This window comes from Taeniopygia guttata, chromosome 4 (genome assembly GCF_048771995.1).
Source record: "Taeniopygia guttata chromosome 4, bTaeGut7.mat, whole genome shotgun sequence".
Classification (NCBI taxonomy): Eukaryota; Metazoa; Chordata; class Aves; order Passeriformes; family Estrildidae; genus Taeniopygia; species Taeniopygia guttata.
In genome coordinates this window covers 43,942,364-43,961,243 of record NC_133028.1, presented here as the reverse complement: position 1 = coordinate 43,961,243, position 18,880 = coordinate 43,942,364, and the positions used below count along the sequence as shown (strand labels likewise).

The following is an 18,880-nucleotide window of genomic DNA, read 5'->3' as shown; positions in this document are numbered from 1 at the left end:
ATGCACTTTCCTTTGGTTTTAGTGGGCAGGGTTCAGCCTGTCTCTCCTCAGCAGTAGAAGGGATCCAGGCCAGACAGATACTAATCAGTGTCTTCCAATAAGATTCCTGCCTTTACTTTGTCCGTGGGATACATTTGTGTGGATGGAAATGGCAGTGTTTTATTATTCCTCCCGTTGTTCCAGCGCTTCTCGGAGAACAGTGTCATCTCATTGGTATTTCCATGTGCAATCTCTGCCTGGGGTACAGTCTTCCTCCCTGCTCTCACTCTTACTAACCAGATTGTTTTGAAGTGACTAAACCGGGAGTTGATACGTGCAGTTCCTTGCCGGGAGGATTTTCAGCAGCGCTGCCATGGCTTGTAGGCAGAGCGTGCTGCAGCACGCAGAGGCAGCCAGCAGGACATCATCACACGTGGGAGCTGCTGCCATGCCCAGCCCAGGAAAACATGGGCCCGGCACTGGTGAGAGGCAGGGAGGGAGGACAGGGTAGAGCTGCAGATCCACTCTCTACCCTGGGAGTGCCAGGCGTATGTGCAGGGGAGTGAGTGCCCTGCCACAGACTCGGAGGGCTGTGTGTTTTCTAGGGAGCAAGTCAGGGAGGTGGGGGCTGGAAAATGTCTGCTGAAATCTGTTCTGTTCTGAATCTCTAGGCTGAAGTTGCCTAGAGAGCTTTTGGGAGTTCCTGACTCAAATACTTCAAGGTCAACAAAGGGACTTTATCCCTCCCCAGAGCAGCGATGAGCTCTGTTCAAACACTGGCCCGCCACCAACATGGCTCTCAGTTGTAGCAGGAGTGCTACTCTGAAGACCAACTTCAAGGGTCCCAGCAGGGTGAGCACAGGTGCTGACCATCCCATGACTACTCAGCCCTCAGCATGAGGGACAAGGACCAAGTTTTCCCCTGCGCTGTCCCACACCAGGGAGCCCAGAGGTTCCTGGTCCTTGTGCCCACCTCATGGCAGCAGTGCCATGCAGATGGAATCCTGCGCTTTCTGTTGGACCAGTTTGGGCAGGCACCTGTGGAGAGGTGGCTCTGGTGCCACCAGCTGCTGGGCATTGCCACAGGCAGTGAGCAGGATGGGTCATCTCTATGTGACACACAGCATAGCCCCTGTGGCACCTGTGGTGCCCTGTGACGCTGGCAGACAACTAGAATGACTCGCAGAGTGACAGTGAACAGGGAAGGAATGTAATGGAGACTCTGCTCCACCTGCTGGGTGTCAGGGAGTGGCTTCAAGGGCCCTAAGCAATTAACTTTAAAATTTTTGTTCCCTTTAACAGCCTAGTTGCTAAAGATGGCTCCTGGGAAGCTGGCACTGACAAAGGCTGCTAGCTGCCCATAGTCTTCTCTACACAGTCGACCATGGGGACAGCTATATAGAAGTCTTCCTCACAGATGCCTTCCTCATCACTCTGACAGCCTCATCACTCCAGAGAGGGGGCACCTTCAGTGGGACATTCCCTGCTCCTGGAATCTCCCCCTGCTCCAGCTCTGGGGGGTCTGGCGCTCCACTGTCAGAGGGTTGTTTGTGTCTAGCGTGCCTGGCAGAGAGGCTGCAGGGAGGAGGAGGGTGCCCTTGCCATATCTGTCAGGGTATGGTGCCTGGGCTGGATGGGGGTACTTTCCAGGGAAGGAGTATGGGAGCAGGGTGCAGTGCTGCACAGGCAAGCAGCTGGAGAGTCCTCGACCCATGGGAGAGCCCAGCAGGCTCAAACAAGCACAAACAGCCTAAGAAACCTGAGCTAACGAAGCCGTGCCTGCACCACTGCTTAGGGAAGTCACACTCCTGTCACAGCACGTCTTTCAGCACCTTGTCCTGCTGCAGGGACATGGTTTGGGGGACGCCCAAGGCTGGGGGCCAGTTCCCATCAGTGCTGAGGGCAGGTTCTGGAGGCTCACTGCCAATCTGAGGCTGTTTGGAGCAGAAGGAAGGCTCCTGGCACGGGCATGAGATTGCTCTTATGTTGCTCCAAGTGTCCATGTGCCCATCTCTTGGCTGGCTGGTGCTACATGCAGCCAGTCTGTCTGCCTTCTCTGGGTGGGCTTTTCTCCCTTCTTCAAAGGCTGTTTCTTGTCCTAGGCCTAGTCCTGGCTATTAAGATCATTTCCAGGGAGGGCTTTATGTAGGGCCACGTCTCCTGTAGGTCTCTGGCCTGGCTGCAGAAAGCCCTGCTCTGGGGGTAGGCATAGCAGGGCTGAGCTCAGGGGGCCCACTGGAGAGCTGTGCCCCCTGAGCTACTCCTGCTGTCCAGCACAGGCCTGTGTGCATGGCGAGGGAACACTGGAACACTGTTAGGGGTTTCCAGAGCCTGTTTCCCTTGAAATACACTTCACTTAGCAGCTATTGTAAAAGAATATTAATAGATAAAATTCTTTTAGCAAGATACTAATTCTAATCTCTGCTACCCATTCACCTGTTCTGTGCATAGAAATGGGTTTGCTGACTTGTGTGCCCGACCATGGCAAATATGAGCCATGGGGAAAATAAAATACAGAAGGGGCCAGCTCTGCTCTCTGTGCCCAGCCTGCTGTTGCACTGGAAATGTTGGTGACCTGGGAGCAGGGACACACAGGAGACACCTCATGAGTAACTGCTCACAGCCTGCTGGTCTCTGCCAGACATTTTTCAGTCCTGTCATTTCTGAAGACCTGGAGGCTCTGAAAGTATTTTATCTGTTCTGAATACTCTTATCACTCCCCAATGGCAGACTGTTGACCCTAAACATTTCATGATGCTTTCACCCAAGGAAATTGAATGCAAGAGATGGGAAGTTAGGCAGAAGGCTCAGAGGCATTTTCCTGCTGTGCACCTACACACAGCACTCCAGATAACAGAGGTGCTTTCTCATAAGTAGTCAGACCTGTCGGGGTGGTTCTGGTAGTTCTGATAACGCCCGACTTTGGGCAGCACAGGTGCTGGTTGCAAATGCACCAGCCTGTTGCTATTGCAAACTGCAGAATAAGTGAGGTGGAAATGACCTCTCCAATCTCCAGTCCAACCTCCTGCTCCAAGCAGGGCCTTCTAGATCAGGTGGCTTAGGACGGTGAGCAGCAGAATTGTGAACATTTCAAGAATGTTGTTCCTAAAACCTCTAAGTGTTCCTGTTCTGGTATTCCTCATGGGAAGTAAATTTTTGTTGGTATTTAACAAAATTTTTACATCTATTCAAGATCCCTGTTCTAACCTATTATTACTTGTATGTGTTTTTTACTGGTGCATGGCAGAGTCTAAATGCAATGTTTGTCAGGAGACAGCAACTTTTTTTCCTCCTCATGAGCCCAAACAGTTTCCTTTTCAGAGTTAAAAAATCTCCTTTTCCTCTTCTGATGACTTTTTAAAAGTATATCCTTCTTTCTCTATGTAGGAGTGGAAGAAGTTGCAGGTTTTTCCTCTTTTTGGCCTTAGTCACATAGCAACAGGTGGTCCTAGGAGTTTACAGACCCTTGCGCCCATTTTAAGAAGTCTTATTTTGGCTGATCCATGGAGATGACTTGCTTACTGCCTTGTCCTATTTGATTCTGACATGAATACAATCTAGTTCTCAATAGATAGTCAAGTTCCAAACTTTGGTTATGGTTGCAGATTCCTAAATTCCCCTGGAGAAACTGGCTGATCATGGCATGGATGGGTGCACTGTTTGCCATGTATAAAGCTATCTGTGGCACAACCCAGAGAGTGTTTGTGAGTGGAGATGCATCCAGCTGGTGGATGGTCACTAGTGGGGTTCCCCAGGGCCAGGCCTGTTTAATGTCTTTATTAATGATCTGGCCAAGGGGGTTGAGTGCATCCTCTGGGCAGAGAGCAAGTTGATAGTCAGAGAAAGCACCAGGAGCACAATTTGCATTTTGCTTGATTGCCAGGATTTACAGTTGGTAACACAGCTTAGTGGGACTTGGCATGTTAGGTTTACAGTTGATCATCTTAAAGGTCTTTTCCAACCTACATCATTCTATGATTCTTAGCAGATAAACTTAATCATTGATGTGACCTCTCATTCACAACCTCACATTTCACTACAGCTTTGTGCACCCAGCTCTGTTTATGTCCCCTACCATAGGCCTAGGAAAGGCAGAAACACTTTGGGGCAAGAAAAGCTATGAATCCCATGTAAATGCAGAGCTGATTTTTAGAAATTCAGAGGGAAGCAAGCTACTTGGAGCTTCCCAAATCTTGCCAGAAGGTGAGAGTGTGCATGCAGATAGCTGCTGTACAACAGCCCCAAAGCCTCCGACAGAAGCCACTCCCCTTTGCCAGATGCTTTTCAAATTAAGAGAGGGTTCACTTCAAGTCTCCATTTACAGACATCTGCAAATTGCTGGATATCCAAAATATTTGAAGGGGACTGGCAGATAAGAAAGGACTTCCAGAAAACCCAGGCTCTTCCAGCGCAGCAGTTCGGGGCTTGCTACAGTATCCCAAAATATCTACAGTGACACCAGATATTACTTGACAAGCTAAAGACCTCAGTCCCAGCCCTATTCTCTGCTCCAGAGTGCTTCACAGCAGGATTTTTCACTGGGGAAGCTGGAATAGACTGTCTTATATAAGAACAGTTTTAGGTCAACTCCTAATGTCAGGAAGAAATATTCAGAATTGCTTAAAAGGTAAAATGAAAGGTACCAGATAAAATATAAAAGGTAAAATTAAGGTAAAAACAAACTAATAAAATAAAAATAAAATAAAAGATAAAATTAAACATGTGCCAGATTCTTGCATAATTACTCACCAGTTGACTGAAGAAGCACTTAAAAGGGGTTAGTTTTTACTCAGTGTAAAGATGAGGCACTTTCACAGAGAATAGCTGGGGTTTTTCTCTGAGGTTATCTAGCTAAGAATTCCCCAGAAACCTACGCTACTTCTATAGATGTTTAGAGTTTAGAAAATGAAGCAGTTGCTACGTGACCAGCTCGAAAATCACAAAGCTAAGATAGAAGCCAGTGCAATCCTACACATAGCAATGAATGCCACAGCTTCATCTGTGAGTCATCTGAATAACGTTTCTATCAAATTGTGTGCCATGGAATCTCCTCCAAAAAAACACTTGGATTCAATGATTAGGAAAAAGCAAATTGACTTTGCCAAGTAAATGAGATTGACCGTTTATCACTGACACTAATAATATAATACAGCTGAAAACAAACAGCTCCTAACAGAAGGTTTATGCATTCGAATGATAATGATGAATAAAAAGCCTTTCCTACACCCCCTACTGAGAACACAAAATGAGCTGAGATTTAAAAGAAAACAAATGCTGCCGCCTAGAGAGCAAGCTGGAAATCCACAAGCTCTTTGTACTACACTGTCTCCCACAGGATTCAGACATGGCTTTTCCCTCTACTCTTGCTCATGGTCCTGTGCTACCCAGGAGAGACTTCTCGTTTCCTCTAGATACCAGTGTTACTGAGCAGTTACACCTTTGGAGGAGAAAGCCTGCATACCCTTCAAAGGGTGCCTGAAGCAAGGGGCTGAGCACTTCCAAACTGCCCCCAGCTAAGCTGGGAACTGGAGCCCAGCTGTCCCAGAAAACACATACACTGTGCCTGCCTGCTGAGCAACAGTACGGGGAGTTCAGGGAACTTTTAAAAACATTTTTCCTGGGCAAATTTAAAAGCAATTAAAATTCCACTTTAAAATTTTTAAATTAAAATTAAAAAGGAGGGAGAGTTGGGAATTTAATCAGTTAAATAAAGAGCTGTTCTTGCAACTCAACCAGGGAAAAAAAAGCCATTCATCTCCACATTTCATTAGTAAAAGGCAGTAAGACATCTTCTGACCTTCCTTTGATCTATATGGATGGCTGCACATTATCCTCCCAGTGAGATCAGGGCTGTGCTGACCTTGTGAAGCTAGAAAATATCATAAAATCCTAATCAATCAAAATGTTGTTCAACCACCTGAGCTCAGACAGAAAAGAGATCCTTTCTTGATTCACAACCTGCCATTCAGCTGGCATTACTCCTTGTTAGCATTACACACGTGTCATGAGCTAACAGGAATGCTTGCCATAAGGTTGTTGATGTCTAAATATTACAGTAACATCCTTCTATGACACCTACAGTGTCATATGAAATGTGCTGTGAATCTGTTATTATTATGTTAATATTATTATAAGTTATGTTGTGAAGTTGTGCCGGGGAGGTTTAGGGTGGATGTTAGGAAAAGGGCAGTTAGGCACCAAAACATGTTCCCTGGGGAGCACCAAGACTGTCTGAGTTCAATAAGTGTTTGGATAATGCTTGCAACATGGTCCTAAATGTAATTTACAGTTTTAACTTTAAAAAAATTAAACCCATTTTATTGAAATTCACCATCTTTTTCAGCTATAAAGCTTCATAAACATATAACTGAGTTACACTACTGTTTGAGGTTGGTTTTTTTTTCTTTTCTTTTTTTTTTTTTTTTTTTTTTTTTTTTGCTTCCAGCCCTCCAGTGATTAATCTTTGCTCAAAGAAAATGAAAGGAGGCATGTGCTGAAAGGTAAGGATAATTTTGACCCTTTAAAGGTACTGTAAGGCATAAACATTATTGTTTTTCAAACCCAAAGTCACTGACCTGAGAATGTTCCTCAGGCATGAAATGTGCTGTACATCTCTGCCTGCACTGCTGACAAAGCCATGGTCTGGGGCCAGGGGCAGAGCAGGTGCTGCTTGGCTGAGATCAAAGGTAAAAGCCACCTGTATATTACCAAGCACTGTAGGACAACCCAAACACAGTTAATTGCAATCAGCATGCAAAAACCAGCTGTTCAGTGAAACAGAAAGAACAAATCTAAGATATGTGCCCATATCCATGACAAGTACAAGGAAAGGACCAAACCCCAGTTCCTGCACACCCTCCCTGTGGGAAGGGCCACCAGAGCCATTCTGGAGTGCACCCTGTCACAGCAGTTTTGAGCTTTCCAATTTTGCTTTGATGTTTGCCACAGGAAGTGGTTCTTGGGTGCCACTCACGGCCCCAGGGAGCAGTGCCCAGAGGGGACAGGCACCTAGAGGGCAGTCCCCTGCCCATGCCTCCAGCATTCCAAAACAACCCTTACTTGCAGCAAGAGCAGGGGGTGCCCAGGTCACTGCCCACCAGCAGGACCTGCAGGCATGGAGCCAGGGCAGAGGCTTGGCACGTGCCAGGTTGCCATCACCAGTTTGGTAGCTGCCACAGGAAACCCCTCCAAGGGTCGTGGCACCTGTGGGCTCAGAATAGCCCAGAACCAAAGAGCACTGCCTCTGACAGAGATGCTGGGGTCTCCCTGATCCCAGGAGGGACTGTGGGAATGGCACTCGGTACCCACTCAATCCCTTCTCTGGACAACTGATCTTCTGGTATAGACTGAGGACATCCCCTCCTTATGCTCCATCTTTAGTCAGAAAATAAATCAGGATTCAGGTTATAACTGTACTATGGGTATGTTTACAACCACTGGTTTTAATACAGCAAACATACTTTAAATATGCAAGTTTGTTTATTAAGACAGGCTACACAGAAAGTACAGTTAAGGCAATGTTTCCATTTGGATTGTCTGTGACCCTCTTATTTTCTTGAAAAGTGGCCATCTGTCACATCAGCAATGTCCCTTTCGGAGAATGTGTACATCTGTATGTTCTTCCCTGCAAACAGAAGAAAAATATTTTAGAAGAGGAACATTACTTGAATTTTATAGGCACATTTTAAAAAGTGGACTCTCTTGTTTCTTTCTATGTGTCCAATTAAATGCAATGATGCATTAATTGCATCACTTACTGAAAGCATCACCACAAAGTAACCATGATGCAAAATTTTATGAATCACATACACAGAGTGAGTAACTTACCACAGGCTTTGTAACCTATAAAAACCTGATAAAGCCATCTGCAAACCTGAGAATTGTCACATCACATGACAAATCACACCACGAGGACTAACATGTCCATTACAAAGTACCTAATACAAGTTAAACTTTGCAGTCTCTGAGGGGCAAACCCATTCTAATGCTTGCAATATTTCCCCCTTTCACATGGAAATTCAGTGGGAAGGGTGTGTGTCCTGATGCACCTCGGCATTTGAGGCTTCACTAAATTTTGAATGTGTGCTTTTCTGAATGCTGGAATCTCCTTTAAGGAAATCTTAGTCAAGTACCCCTTAGTTTGGGAACACTGGTTTGGTTTTTTTACAAGTCCTATACACAGTATTTTGGGGTGTTCCATTTACAAATCTCAATTTACCAGGCAACTGCAGACAGAAAAAGAAAGTAATATAATGCAAATTGTCCCAGATCATCAGTTTGTTACCTTATCTTAATAGAATCAAGCTGGTTTACTCATCATGAAATTCAAGAGACTTATGTTTACCCAAAAGCAGGGTTAAACTGTACTAGTTAGTAATAGTAACAATTTTATCATGGATCTTTTAACCAGAAGGTAGTGGAGCAGATCAGGAATATGAAAGGCCAAATCAAGGCCAGGGAATGTAAAACACCAGCAGGGATGTAAGGAGTGGTTCTGGGTGAAAGACAGCCCTTAGTCCTTACTAAACCCTGCAGGGACACCTCAAGCTGCTGCATCTATTTCCAAAGAGCACGTGTTGCTGTTGGATTAAGTTTAAACTAAGATCAGATGTTGTCATTGCTACTGGACGCTGAGTGTGGAAGAGACCTGGGATTTGCATTTGAACACACATTTAAGAATAGATTAAATTTAAACTTTAAAAGGAAAAAGAAATAAAGAGGAAAACCAACTTTGGTCTTACAATAAAGGGACTTCACTTCAGAGCCAGCATGGGGAGGGCACCTTTGTGCTGCACCTTTGCTCCAGGTATCTCATGTTATCATGGAGCAACTGCAGCAACCCCTTCTGCAGCACTCAGTTCACACAGGGCTCCTCAGGTGCCCACACAGCCCCTCATGGCTAAAAGAGCTCATGGACAGCACTGTCTTGGCCATAAGGAAATACAACTCTCCCCAAGAAGTCCCTTCATGGAGTTAAATGTGGGCTAGAACAAACCTGCAAGATAGCAATTTAGATTCCCTCCAAGTTAACTGAGAAGTGGCTGTTTTGTAATTTAGTACTGGATGTGTCCCTATATCTGTTTCTGTATCACCACATTACACTATTTCAGCAACTAGTCATTCAGTCTGCTAAATAGGGTGAAAAATCTCTTTGTTCTGTCCTCCTAAGAAGTGTGACAGACTGTACCTTAGATTCCTTGGAGTGGAATGATCATTGCTTATGACTGGACTGTTTTTCAAAGCTGAAATTCCTCCAATAAAGCAAAATGTTTATCCGTGTTGTGTTCATGCCAAGTCAAACACTTTAGAACAACAATTCCAGGCTGAACTAGAAGGCCCCCAAATATGGCAACTACTGAACTATAAAAGAAAAATGATCAGGAGAGTATCTGACCACCCTGTGTCCCTTCAGACCAAAATACATGTTTCTGAGCATGTAAGAAGACAGCAAAAAAAGATGGTTAAGACAAAATTCTATCTTGTATGTATAATTGGATTTAACCCCATGTATCACACAAAACATGCACTTTACATCTTATACAAGAAAGATGTAAGCCTCATCCCTAATTACTTAAGGAATTACTTAAGGAGTTGAAATAAGGAGCAGATTTCACTGGAGAACCCTTTGTTCTGTGTGCAATGCTGTATTCAGGAATCTGCCATGCATCCATCTGGAACTGAGGGATCATGCCTTAAAAAAATGAAGCATCCTAGAAATCCTAGAAAGTCTGAATCTTAAAGCCTATCCTTCTGTTCTGAAAGGATCAAAGATACTGTTTAGGTCGTGAGATGAACTTCTGCCTGTATCTCTATTTCATATTTCACTCTCTATGGCAATACTCAGCTCTTCTTTTTGTCTTTTACTGTACTGATGTCACTCCATTTCTCCATATCCCTGGGAATTTTTATAATATGCTGCATAGATCACTATATCCATGCCATTTTGCAATTTTTATTATATAAAATATAATAGCTCTTTCAAATGTAAAATGCTGATCACTGCTTTTGAACCACAGCATTTCAAACTTCTGTGACTTCATCCTTTAACAATTTCAGCTGAATAAGTATTTGTCTGCTTATGTGAATGTCAAGTGGAGATAATGTAAACTGCCTTATTAATGTCATGCACCAATACTTCTATTTCCTCCTACTCTGTTTGGCCAGTTATTGTGCCAAAAAAACTAAATCTCACGGATTTGAGCAGATTATTTCTGACAAATCTGTATCTGCTTTGCTTACATTCCTCTTTACCTCTGGCTATGTACAAAGCCAATCACTTAATAACTTACTCCAACATCACTCGAGGCAGGAAAGATGTGTAGGCTCATATACATAACATGCCAGAACCTCTTTTCTTCCCTTTTAACAGATTCTACCATGTGTGAATTTTGATTACTTTTCTTTTTGTTCCTAAACTGTAGGTTTACCAATTCTCTTTGCAATTTGTCATTTGCTTGGGTTGTCTGTGGTGTGCTCTGGTGAAAGTGTTACCAAATTCTGCAGATATGCATGACACACTTCAGCACTTTCTTTACAACATTACCTTAAGTGTCCTTTGATACCTTTGTCACTTTCCTTATTTTGGCCTATGTTTCTTTTATCTTGGTTATTTGAATTTTGTAGATCATCTGGTCAGAATTAATCTTTCCTCTGCCCCAAAGTCAGAAACTCATTTCAGCCTTCCCTTTCTTGAGAACTATCTGTTCGCAGCTTTGTTTCTGTTATTTTGCTACTCTCACTTTTACCTTCTGCTGGAAACAGAAGATCTTTTATTTCATTAATATAAGTTGCCTTTTACCACCACCAAATTTCTATTCACAGCAGCTCCTCTCAGTTTGTATTGAGAGGCTGCGCTATAAAGGTTTCCAGTCAATTGTAATGGGGAGTAATAATGCTCATTAGATATGGATTCTCTGAGTTTTCAATTTGTTTTAAAAAATATTAAATTATTAAAGAATAAAATACCCTCTCTCAAATATCAGGCAGTCTTTTTCTTGATTTTTAGACAACTTGATGGCAAAATAATATTTACTCCTAACATTTGGCATTCTTACTCTTCTTTGTGAAAAGAAGTACAGGAGATAGGATCTTGAACATAAATATATTGTACGTGAAGCTGCATTTTGGGTGGTATCTTTCATGTTTTCTGATGGAAAGTGTGGAAGGGTCTGGCATTATATTTATTGGTATTATGGCATTGTATGAACACGACAGGCAACCTCCTCTAAAATGCTCCTTCTCAGTATTTACTAATACATATATTCAGTACATCCAGCTGACTGAATTCAATCTAACCCATTTACAGGTACCACAAAAAAATCTGTTGCAAGAGTTTCACAGCTGAGAGGACGCTGCTGAAACTGCAGTGCAATGGTGCAAATGATCCAAAACCACTAAATTATCTATCAGTTATCTGGAATGTCAGGCTGAATGTTCTGCTTGTATATAGGGAAGGGAAGGACAGAACTGACTACCTGTTAGCAAGGCAGAGCACACACTCGTTTCCATAGGTCTCTCCATCAGTGCCACAAACTGGATGGTAGTCCCTTGGACACATATGCTTCCCATACTGCTCGCAGTTGGGCTAGGTAAGGCAGGTAAAAAAAGAAACCAGTTACACCATTTGAAAGAGGTTTCTGCTCAGCTTCTGAAGAATCCTGGCGTGCACAGAAAAAAGGAGTCCAACGGGAGCTGGCACAGCATTTTAAAGTGCCACATTATCTTTCATGCCCTCATGGGATTTTATCACTTGAGGCTACTGCCCGGCACGGCTTAGCTGTGGCCAGGACATATGTACGCCCCACAGCGCAGCCCTTCCGACCGCTGAGCATCAGCGGGACGCACGGACAGCGAGTGCCCGTGAAGGGCAGTGCGGTCGGAGATGGTGAGAGATGGGCTTGGTGCTGCGGGGCCAGCAGCCTCCCGGGCGCCTCAGCTGCGGGGAGAGAGCCTGCTCAGCGCCGGGGCTCCTGAGCCAGGGCAGGCGCAGAGCCCCGGCCTGGGGCCCGCGGCTCTGGGCAAGGGGCCGGGGGCAGCGGGGGGCCAGGCTGGAGGCAGGGAGGGCAGCGGGGCCGTCCCTCCCGAGGACGGGGCAGGCGGCACTCACCGGGTAGCTGGCCATGGCTCCGGGACACCAGAGGAGCCCTGTGGAGAGCGAGCGGCGTTAACGGCGCCGGGTTCCGCACGGATGCCCCGAGCTCCGCGGGACCGGCCCTGCCTGTCACCGACCGTCCCCGCACCCCTGGCCAGTCTCTGTCCGCTCCTGGGACACCCTGACCAGCCGCTGTCCGACCCCGGCACCCTTGTTTAGCCTCTGTCCCGGCCCCGAGCAGCTGTCGTCCGGCACCATCCCGCGCCGGTTCCCCGCCCTGCCGCCGGACGGCTGCTGCCCACCCCCGGCTTAGATTCCGCCGCCGCGCCGCTGAGCCAGCCGGGGCACGGCACCGCTTCAGGTTTCCCCTTCCCTGGGACGGGACTGGCCGGGGTACGGTAGCAGCCCGTCTCCCACTTCCCCGGCACCGGCACCGGCACCGGCTCCCCTCCCCGACCGCCGGTGCCCCGGCGCGGTGCGCGCGGTACCGGCGAGGAGGACGGGCAGCAGCAGCAGCAGGAGCGCCAGCGGCCGGGCCATGTCGCCAACTGAGCGGCGGCGGCAGCGGCGGCGGCTCGGGCGCAACGGCCGCGGCGGCGCGGGGGCCAACGGAGGGGCGCGGGGCGGCGCCGGTACCGGGCGGCGTGCGCGGCGGCGCGGGGGATGCCACGGCGGGGACACGAGGCTGAGCACTGCAGGAACCTCCCTCTTCTCATCCACGCTCACGGGGGTGGAAAACTTCCCCGTCAGAGCCGTGCAAGTGGGCAGCACAGTTAATAGAGGGGCGCCGGCTGGGATTTCAGCGTTCCCCGGGCTCCCCTCCCTGGCTTCAGCTCGTCAGGGTTGTGCTTTGATGGCAGAGTGTCTTGGGCAGTGCAGGGAGGTTGGAAATACGCACGCAGTGCCGTGAGGCTTTTAAGGTCAGGGCCCTCATCTCGTCATAAAGTGACACGAGATGGCTTCTGCTGAGCTGTGAGTGCGCTGCTAACAGAAGGAACAGAAAAACTATCCCAGCAGTAAAGCAACCTGCCTGCTTCCAAAGGCGTGAGAACACGGGGGGCTGGAAAGCCTTGGCACGCAGTCCTACCAGCATGGCTGGGTGTCTCGGCAGCATGGCTTTCCAAAAAAGAGTATCTCATCCGTTAGTCACTGATAAGAGTGGTTAGCTTTGCAGGGCCCAGAGCCTGGCTTTGCACAGGGTCTGGCTCTACAAATGTTTTTATGCAGTTTCCCAAAATCTAGGGCATGAACTTCTCGTAAAATGGCCTGTGCTTCTGTGTATGAGCTGGGGTTAGACCTGTTAAGTGTTTTGATGTGTCCCACACAGCTGGACATACACAGGCATCACACACACATTTCCTGTCTGTGTACCAACCTCTGCATCCTTTCAAGTATGGATGTTTTACTTCTGACAGTGTGCCCCACCTACATGGCATCATAGGGAGGTTATTTTATTATCTGTTTAATATGTTCTTATTCCTTGGGGTAACCTCTGCAAATTGACTGGAGTCTCAGATTTTCATTCTGTGCACACCTTTGTGATGACTACACAACACAAGGCATGTTTCATGCAAAGGCCTCTGGCTTGGCTGTTTTAAGCAAGATGCCTAATCAGAACATTTTGTGGCTGGTGAAGCATGTAGAGGGTGATTTCTCTCTGTGTGATTTCCTTCCCTGGCTTTCCCAACTTTCTGTCCCAGCTTTGCCTGTTAAGCCATTTGAGGTGAGGGTGTCTTTCTGTTACCTTGTTATTGGTGGGATGAGTGCTGGATTTGCCATCCTGGGGGGAAGGATTGTAAGGGCTTAAATACTGGAGAGTTATGCTGGGGTGGGTTTCCTTGTTTCTTGAAGGTGTGATTTTTCAAAGGGAGAGGTGCCAGCTGAAGGTGAAGAAAGCAAAACCAAAGGTAGAAGTTATCTCTTAGGCTGTGAATTTTGTAAGTTCCTCTGAACAGTTAAATTCTAAGCTCTCACTCAGAAAAACGCCTAAACAATGAGAACCAAGTAAGAGTACAGTGTTCCACCTGTTGGTAGCCCAGACCGCCTTTCTTTCTCCTGAACAACTCCTGCATAACACACACTAAGTGGGTGTGTACTGTCATCATGTCTCCTAAGAGAATAGCTAACCCCTAAAAAATGTTCTCTACACTGATGTATTCTCCGACATATTTAATGTCAATTGATCCCAAATAAATGGCATGAATGGGACCATTTGGGTAAACATCACTTCAGTTGCCTTTCTGTGACAGTAATATAAACTCAGTCACAGCCATGTGTTCTATCTTGGAGGAAATAGGAAAAGTAAAATAATTGTGATCTATTGACTCACAATGTGACAATCATATTTGAAACTAGCGCTAGTGTCCTCAATTCTGAAAGCTTTTTGTTTCACTTACTTATATTTTTCTACTGAGAGTATTTAATGTTGCCTTATTTAAGTAAGATTTTAGAAACAAGTCTTTAGAGAAGGGAAAATTGTAGAAATGAGATTTTAAACAGAAGAAAAGATAACTTATAAAATTTTTCTTCTGGCAAGATTGAGTATTACAAGATACTAATTTTCTTTCATAAATTATTAAGAACTGGCATCAAAGAAGAGTATAATTATGCAGAAAGCTTCTTAATAGCTTTTGTATTCTGTTAACACATTTCTGATATGCATGCTGAGTCATTGGAAAGGAAAATTGCAGAATTATTTGCATATCTCCTAGAAGTTATCTTGTTAAAATCAGGTAGCTGATTAACAAACATGGAAGATAATAATGCATATAGGCTGCAGGGAACAATGCATAATTAGAAGTTACATCCCTACAGAGAAGGTCTGTTTCTGCCTTATGGTTACTGAAATAACCCTCTGTGCTTGGAAGCTAGAATTTATTTGAACTTCAGTCAAACTCTTCAGGTGCTCCACGGCCTTGCTGCTGCTCCAGTGAGTGCTAGCCAGGTCTTTCTGAGATTAACCTGCTGCTCATTTTTAAGTCTATTTGTGTCTATTTGTCTATTGGAGTCTATTTGTGAAAATCTGAACTTTCCCCATACTCTTGATGTTTCTTGGAAAGAAAATGTGTTGAAGACTGAAGACTTGTGGCCTTTGATATCTTCTTATTTGGGAATTTTCAGGACTCAGCTAGACAAGATTATAATTTTATTGATCTACTATTGCCAGCATTCCTTTTGCAAGTGTCAGGGGGGTAGAGACCCAAAGGTCCCTTTCTGCACCCTTCCCAGGGTTTAGGTGGCATGGCAGGTTGGAAATGAGCTATGAGACAGCAGATCTCAGTATAAAATTAGTTCACAATCTCAAAAAAAAAAAAAAAAAAAAAGAGCTATCTATCACCTCACCTGCTTAAAACAGATACAGGAAGAAGTCCAGGTACCAGGAGAATTGGGACTAAGGAACTGGATTTTCTGCTACCTCTAGGATTCATGAAATATCCTCTTTGACACAGGTTGTGGTGAATGCTAAAGGTTTAGACTTGGAAGAAACCAAGAAGAAAAAAATAGAGTTGCAAGGTAAGAAAGCATAGGTGACCTTAAAAGCATGAAAATTCCCACTTGAACAGGTTCCTGCAGGCAGGAAGATGACATACAGGAAGTCTGGGTGTGCATTTGCTCCCGTTTTCTCTTGGCCATTGTTGATGGCAGAGGCTGTGGTCACACATAACCTACAATTAATGTCCTCTGACAGTGCCCAGTCGTTTGGGGGAGGATGTTAAACCCCCTGCAGCAGCAGGACAGTGCAGCTGATGGGCCTGCGCTGCTGCAGGCGATCTGGAAGGGCACAAGTGCTTAGGCACAATGCTTGGGCATGTCCTGGCTGCACTTGTGCCATGTACATGGGGGCTTCCTGCCATAAGTACAGGAGCTTGTCTTTCTTGAGTAATTGCAGGGCCAAAACCAAACAACATAACACCGGACAATCAAGAATGCTTCTGAGCTGCTTTTCAACACACCGGTCTGGGGTGGCACTGCTGAAAGCCTCTTTCCTGAGGCACTGGGAGGCTCCTGCCTCCTGTGAGACTGGAATGCTCTAGAAATGGTTTGGCACTTGTTTACCAGCTGATTCTGCCAACTTGAACCTGACCAGCAGCAGGGCAGAGGTGGGCAGTAGGGGAGAGCTGATTTTTCTAACATTTTAGTCTCCCTGGCAAAGACTCCTGCAGGAAAGAAGTCAGCAGCACTGAGCAGACCAATAGGCTTTTGTTGTAATCTGGATTTGTTATGTGTAGGGAATTGGTTCCAGTTGACAAGCTGCCTCCCTGACCAGGTCCTCAGTGCTGAGCTATGGCATCACCTCTAATTTTGGTAGACTCCTCCAGGCTGTTTCCATAGAGTCTGGGTTCAAAGGTTCATAGAAAGATGTGGAGGAAGCTCCTCATTCATATGCTCCCTCAACATCCTGTCAAGTGGCATTCCCACCTCCACACCACTAAGAGATTGCTCTGGGGGTCCTATCTGTCACACACAGCCCATGAATCATTCCCTTCAGTTGTGCTCCTACGTTTGCAATCCCACGTAGTCCCAAAGACAGGATCCAGGCCTCTGGGATTCAATTATTTACACTCCACTCAGTCCTTCCATCCTTCAACCCTCTGTGCCCATTCATTTTGCTCCATCACGTGCTGTTCTCTGCTGTATCAGTCACAGATGGGCAATTTATCCTCTCCTGTTTCCCACATGAATCCCATCTATCACCTGCCTATCTTTGAAATTAATTTACTGGCTGGCCAGCTGCCCACTTTGTTTCCATGGCTGCTTCCCATCCATGTGTAATGTGGGGGTGCTCACTGAAGGGGGGTGGCTGCAGGTGCTGCAGTGTTTTGTGCCCTAAGGAGCATTGCTGACCTGTGGGCAGTGCTTTGGGACAGGACTGCTACATGTGCTGTGGGACAGTGGGGAAGGGGCTGCAGAGGTACCCAGGCATTCCCAGACCTCCTCATGCTGTCAGTCACTGTCACAGCACAAAGCAGCACTCTTCTGCACGACAGAGAGATGTATATGTACTGCTGTGATGCTCAGGCTTGAACAATTGCTTTAGCAGTCCCTGGAGCCTTCAGAAAGCTCCTGAAGGGTGTCCTGACAGGCAGAAATCAACATAATTTTCTTTTTTCTCTCGCCTCCAGAAGTTCTTCCTGCTGTTGTTTTCAGCTCAATTAAGCACATCTGTCTACTTGATCTGTCATGAACAGATTTACAGGTGCTGGCTTTGACTTCTGCTGTCTATGTGCTAGCTCAAATGACTCATGGCAGAGCTGGGCCACCATCCTGCTGAAGGGGACACATTTTGTCTTATTGATTTGCCTGGGATCATAACCCCTTTAGAGGGAGGTGGTTGGTCCCAGGGGCATTTCTTATGTCAAAAGTTTTCTCAGAGAGAAGAAACTTTCAAAATAGGCTGCAAAGGCTTCTTCTAACTGCTTAAGTTGTAAGGGAATGTACCCAGAAGGCTGCTCACCTTTTTCTGGGTGCTAAGGTTAAACCCAAACCCCATAGATGACCTGCAGCTACAGAGGAACATCCTGCCTTGAGGGTCAGCAGAAACTTTTTTCAGCTGTGAAAGGGCAGCGTGTGTCCCTGGAAGCAAAGCTGCTACTGCATCAGTACAGTGCTTGAAAGTGAATTGATCCAGCAATACTTGTCTTAATTCCATATGAGAAGACACTTAAAAAGTCAAAGGCACTTCTTTAATGCCCACCTATTTATCATAGAGTGGTTTCAGCCAGGGCAGTTTCTATGCAGACCTGCTTTCAGAGACAGCCTCACACCCTCTTCACCCTCCAGGAAAAAGCTCTGTGAGGAGTGTGATCACTTAAGAAATGTAGTCCCCATCTCTATTCCAGCAGAGCTTCTGTCCAACTTGTAGTGCCCTTGGGCTGTGTTTGTAGCATGAAGACCTCTTACTTGATCCATGCTGGGGGAAAGGGATAGACAGTAGCTGTGAACAGGGCAGAGGGAGGGCAGGTGGAAGGGAGAAGGGGAAATACGTTCAACATCTCCATTTTCCCAGTGCCCTGTCTATGTAGCACTGAGCCCTGAGCATGTTTCATGGCACTCTGTGCTCTGTCTGACCCTATAAAGAAAGGTATTCTTATCATGAAGAACCCACTCAATGTATGGTCGCCAGCAGCGAGGAATAACTGAAGATAAGAATTTCACAGTTGGCTGGTTTATCTCAGTCAGGCTTTGATGCCTATCCACCTGATGGATTGCCTGGTAAAATGGAGGATAAAAAGACCTTTATTCACCAGGGAAGATGATAACAGCTTGGAAATGGAGACGAGTTTGCTGCAAAGATGGCAGGCACCACTGCCACGAAGGCTCAGTGCTGCTGAAGGCTGTCCCTTCTCTGTGAAGGCCAGTGACAGAGGCGTCACTTTGCCATGTCTGGTTGTGTCTCACTGACTAAACCACTGCCAGCCCACTTTGGGGTCTGTATTTTCATTAGAAACCTTCCATCAGTCAAGAGAGGAGAACAGCAAAAAGGAGGAGGGGGTGACAAAGCCTGAGACTTGTTGGAGACACCAATTCTACGTGGTTCTGCTGGATGGAACACCTTCAAAAGTAAGGAATCCCCAAAATTCTGGGCTGGGCTCGAGGAAGATGGAGACAGGTAAATCTCAGCTTTATGTCTCTGTCATCCTTCTATAGCCTGACTTGGCCAGTACTCCTCCAACACAAAGCTGTGATTTCTCTTGCTCCTCTTGCTTCTATATTTGTGTTTTAGTTCTGTTGCTGCAGAGCAGAACCACAGTTACCTGAACTGCTCTGTAGTTCAACACGAGAGGCCAAGGCTGCCCAGCCATTATTGGA

The 18,880-nt window shown here is 46.1% G+C and overlaps 1 protein-coding gene across 1 annotated transcript; it reads right to left on the bottom strand.

Annotated features, from left to right (window-relative positions):
• Nucleotides 1-7,439: 7,439 nt before the first annotated feature.
• Nucleotides 7,440-12,698, bottom strand: SPINK2 (serine peptidase inhibitor Kazal type 2). Its single transcript, XM_030271539.4, has 4 exons — nt 12,559-12,698; nt 12,086-12,123; nt 11,454-11,563; nt 7,440-7,603 (listed from the first exon to the last, which is right to left on the bottom strand). The coding sequence occupies exons 1-4, from the start codon at nt 12,608-12,610 to the stop codon at nt 7,558-7,560; spliced, it is 246 nt and encodes an 81-aa protein (XP_030127399.1). The 5' UTR covers nt 12,611-12,698; the 3' UTR covers nt 7,440-7,557.
• Between the last annotated feature and the right edge of the window lie 6,182 nt (nt 12,699-18,880).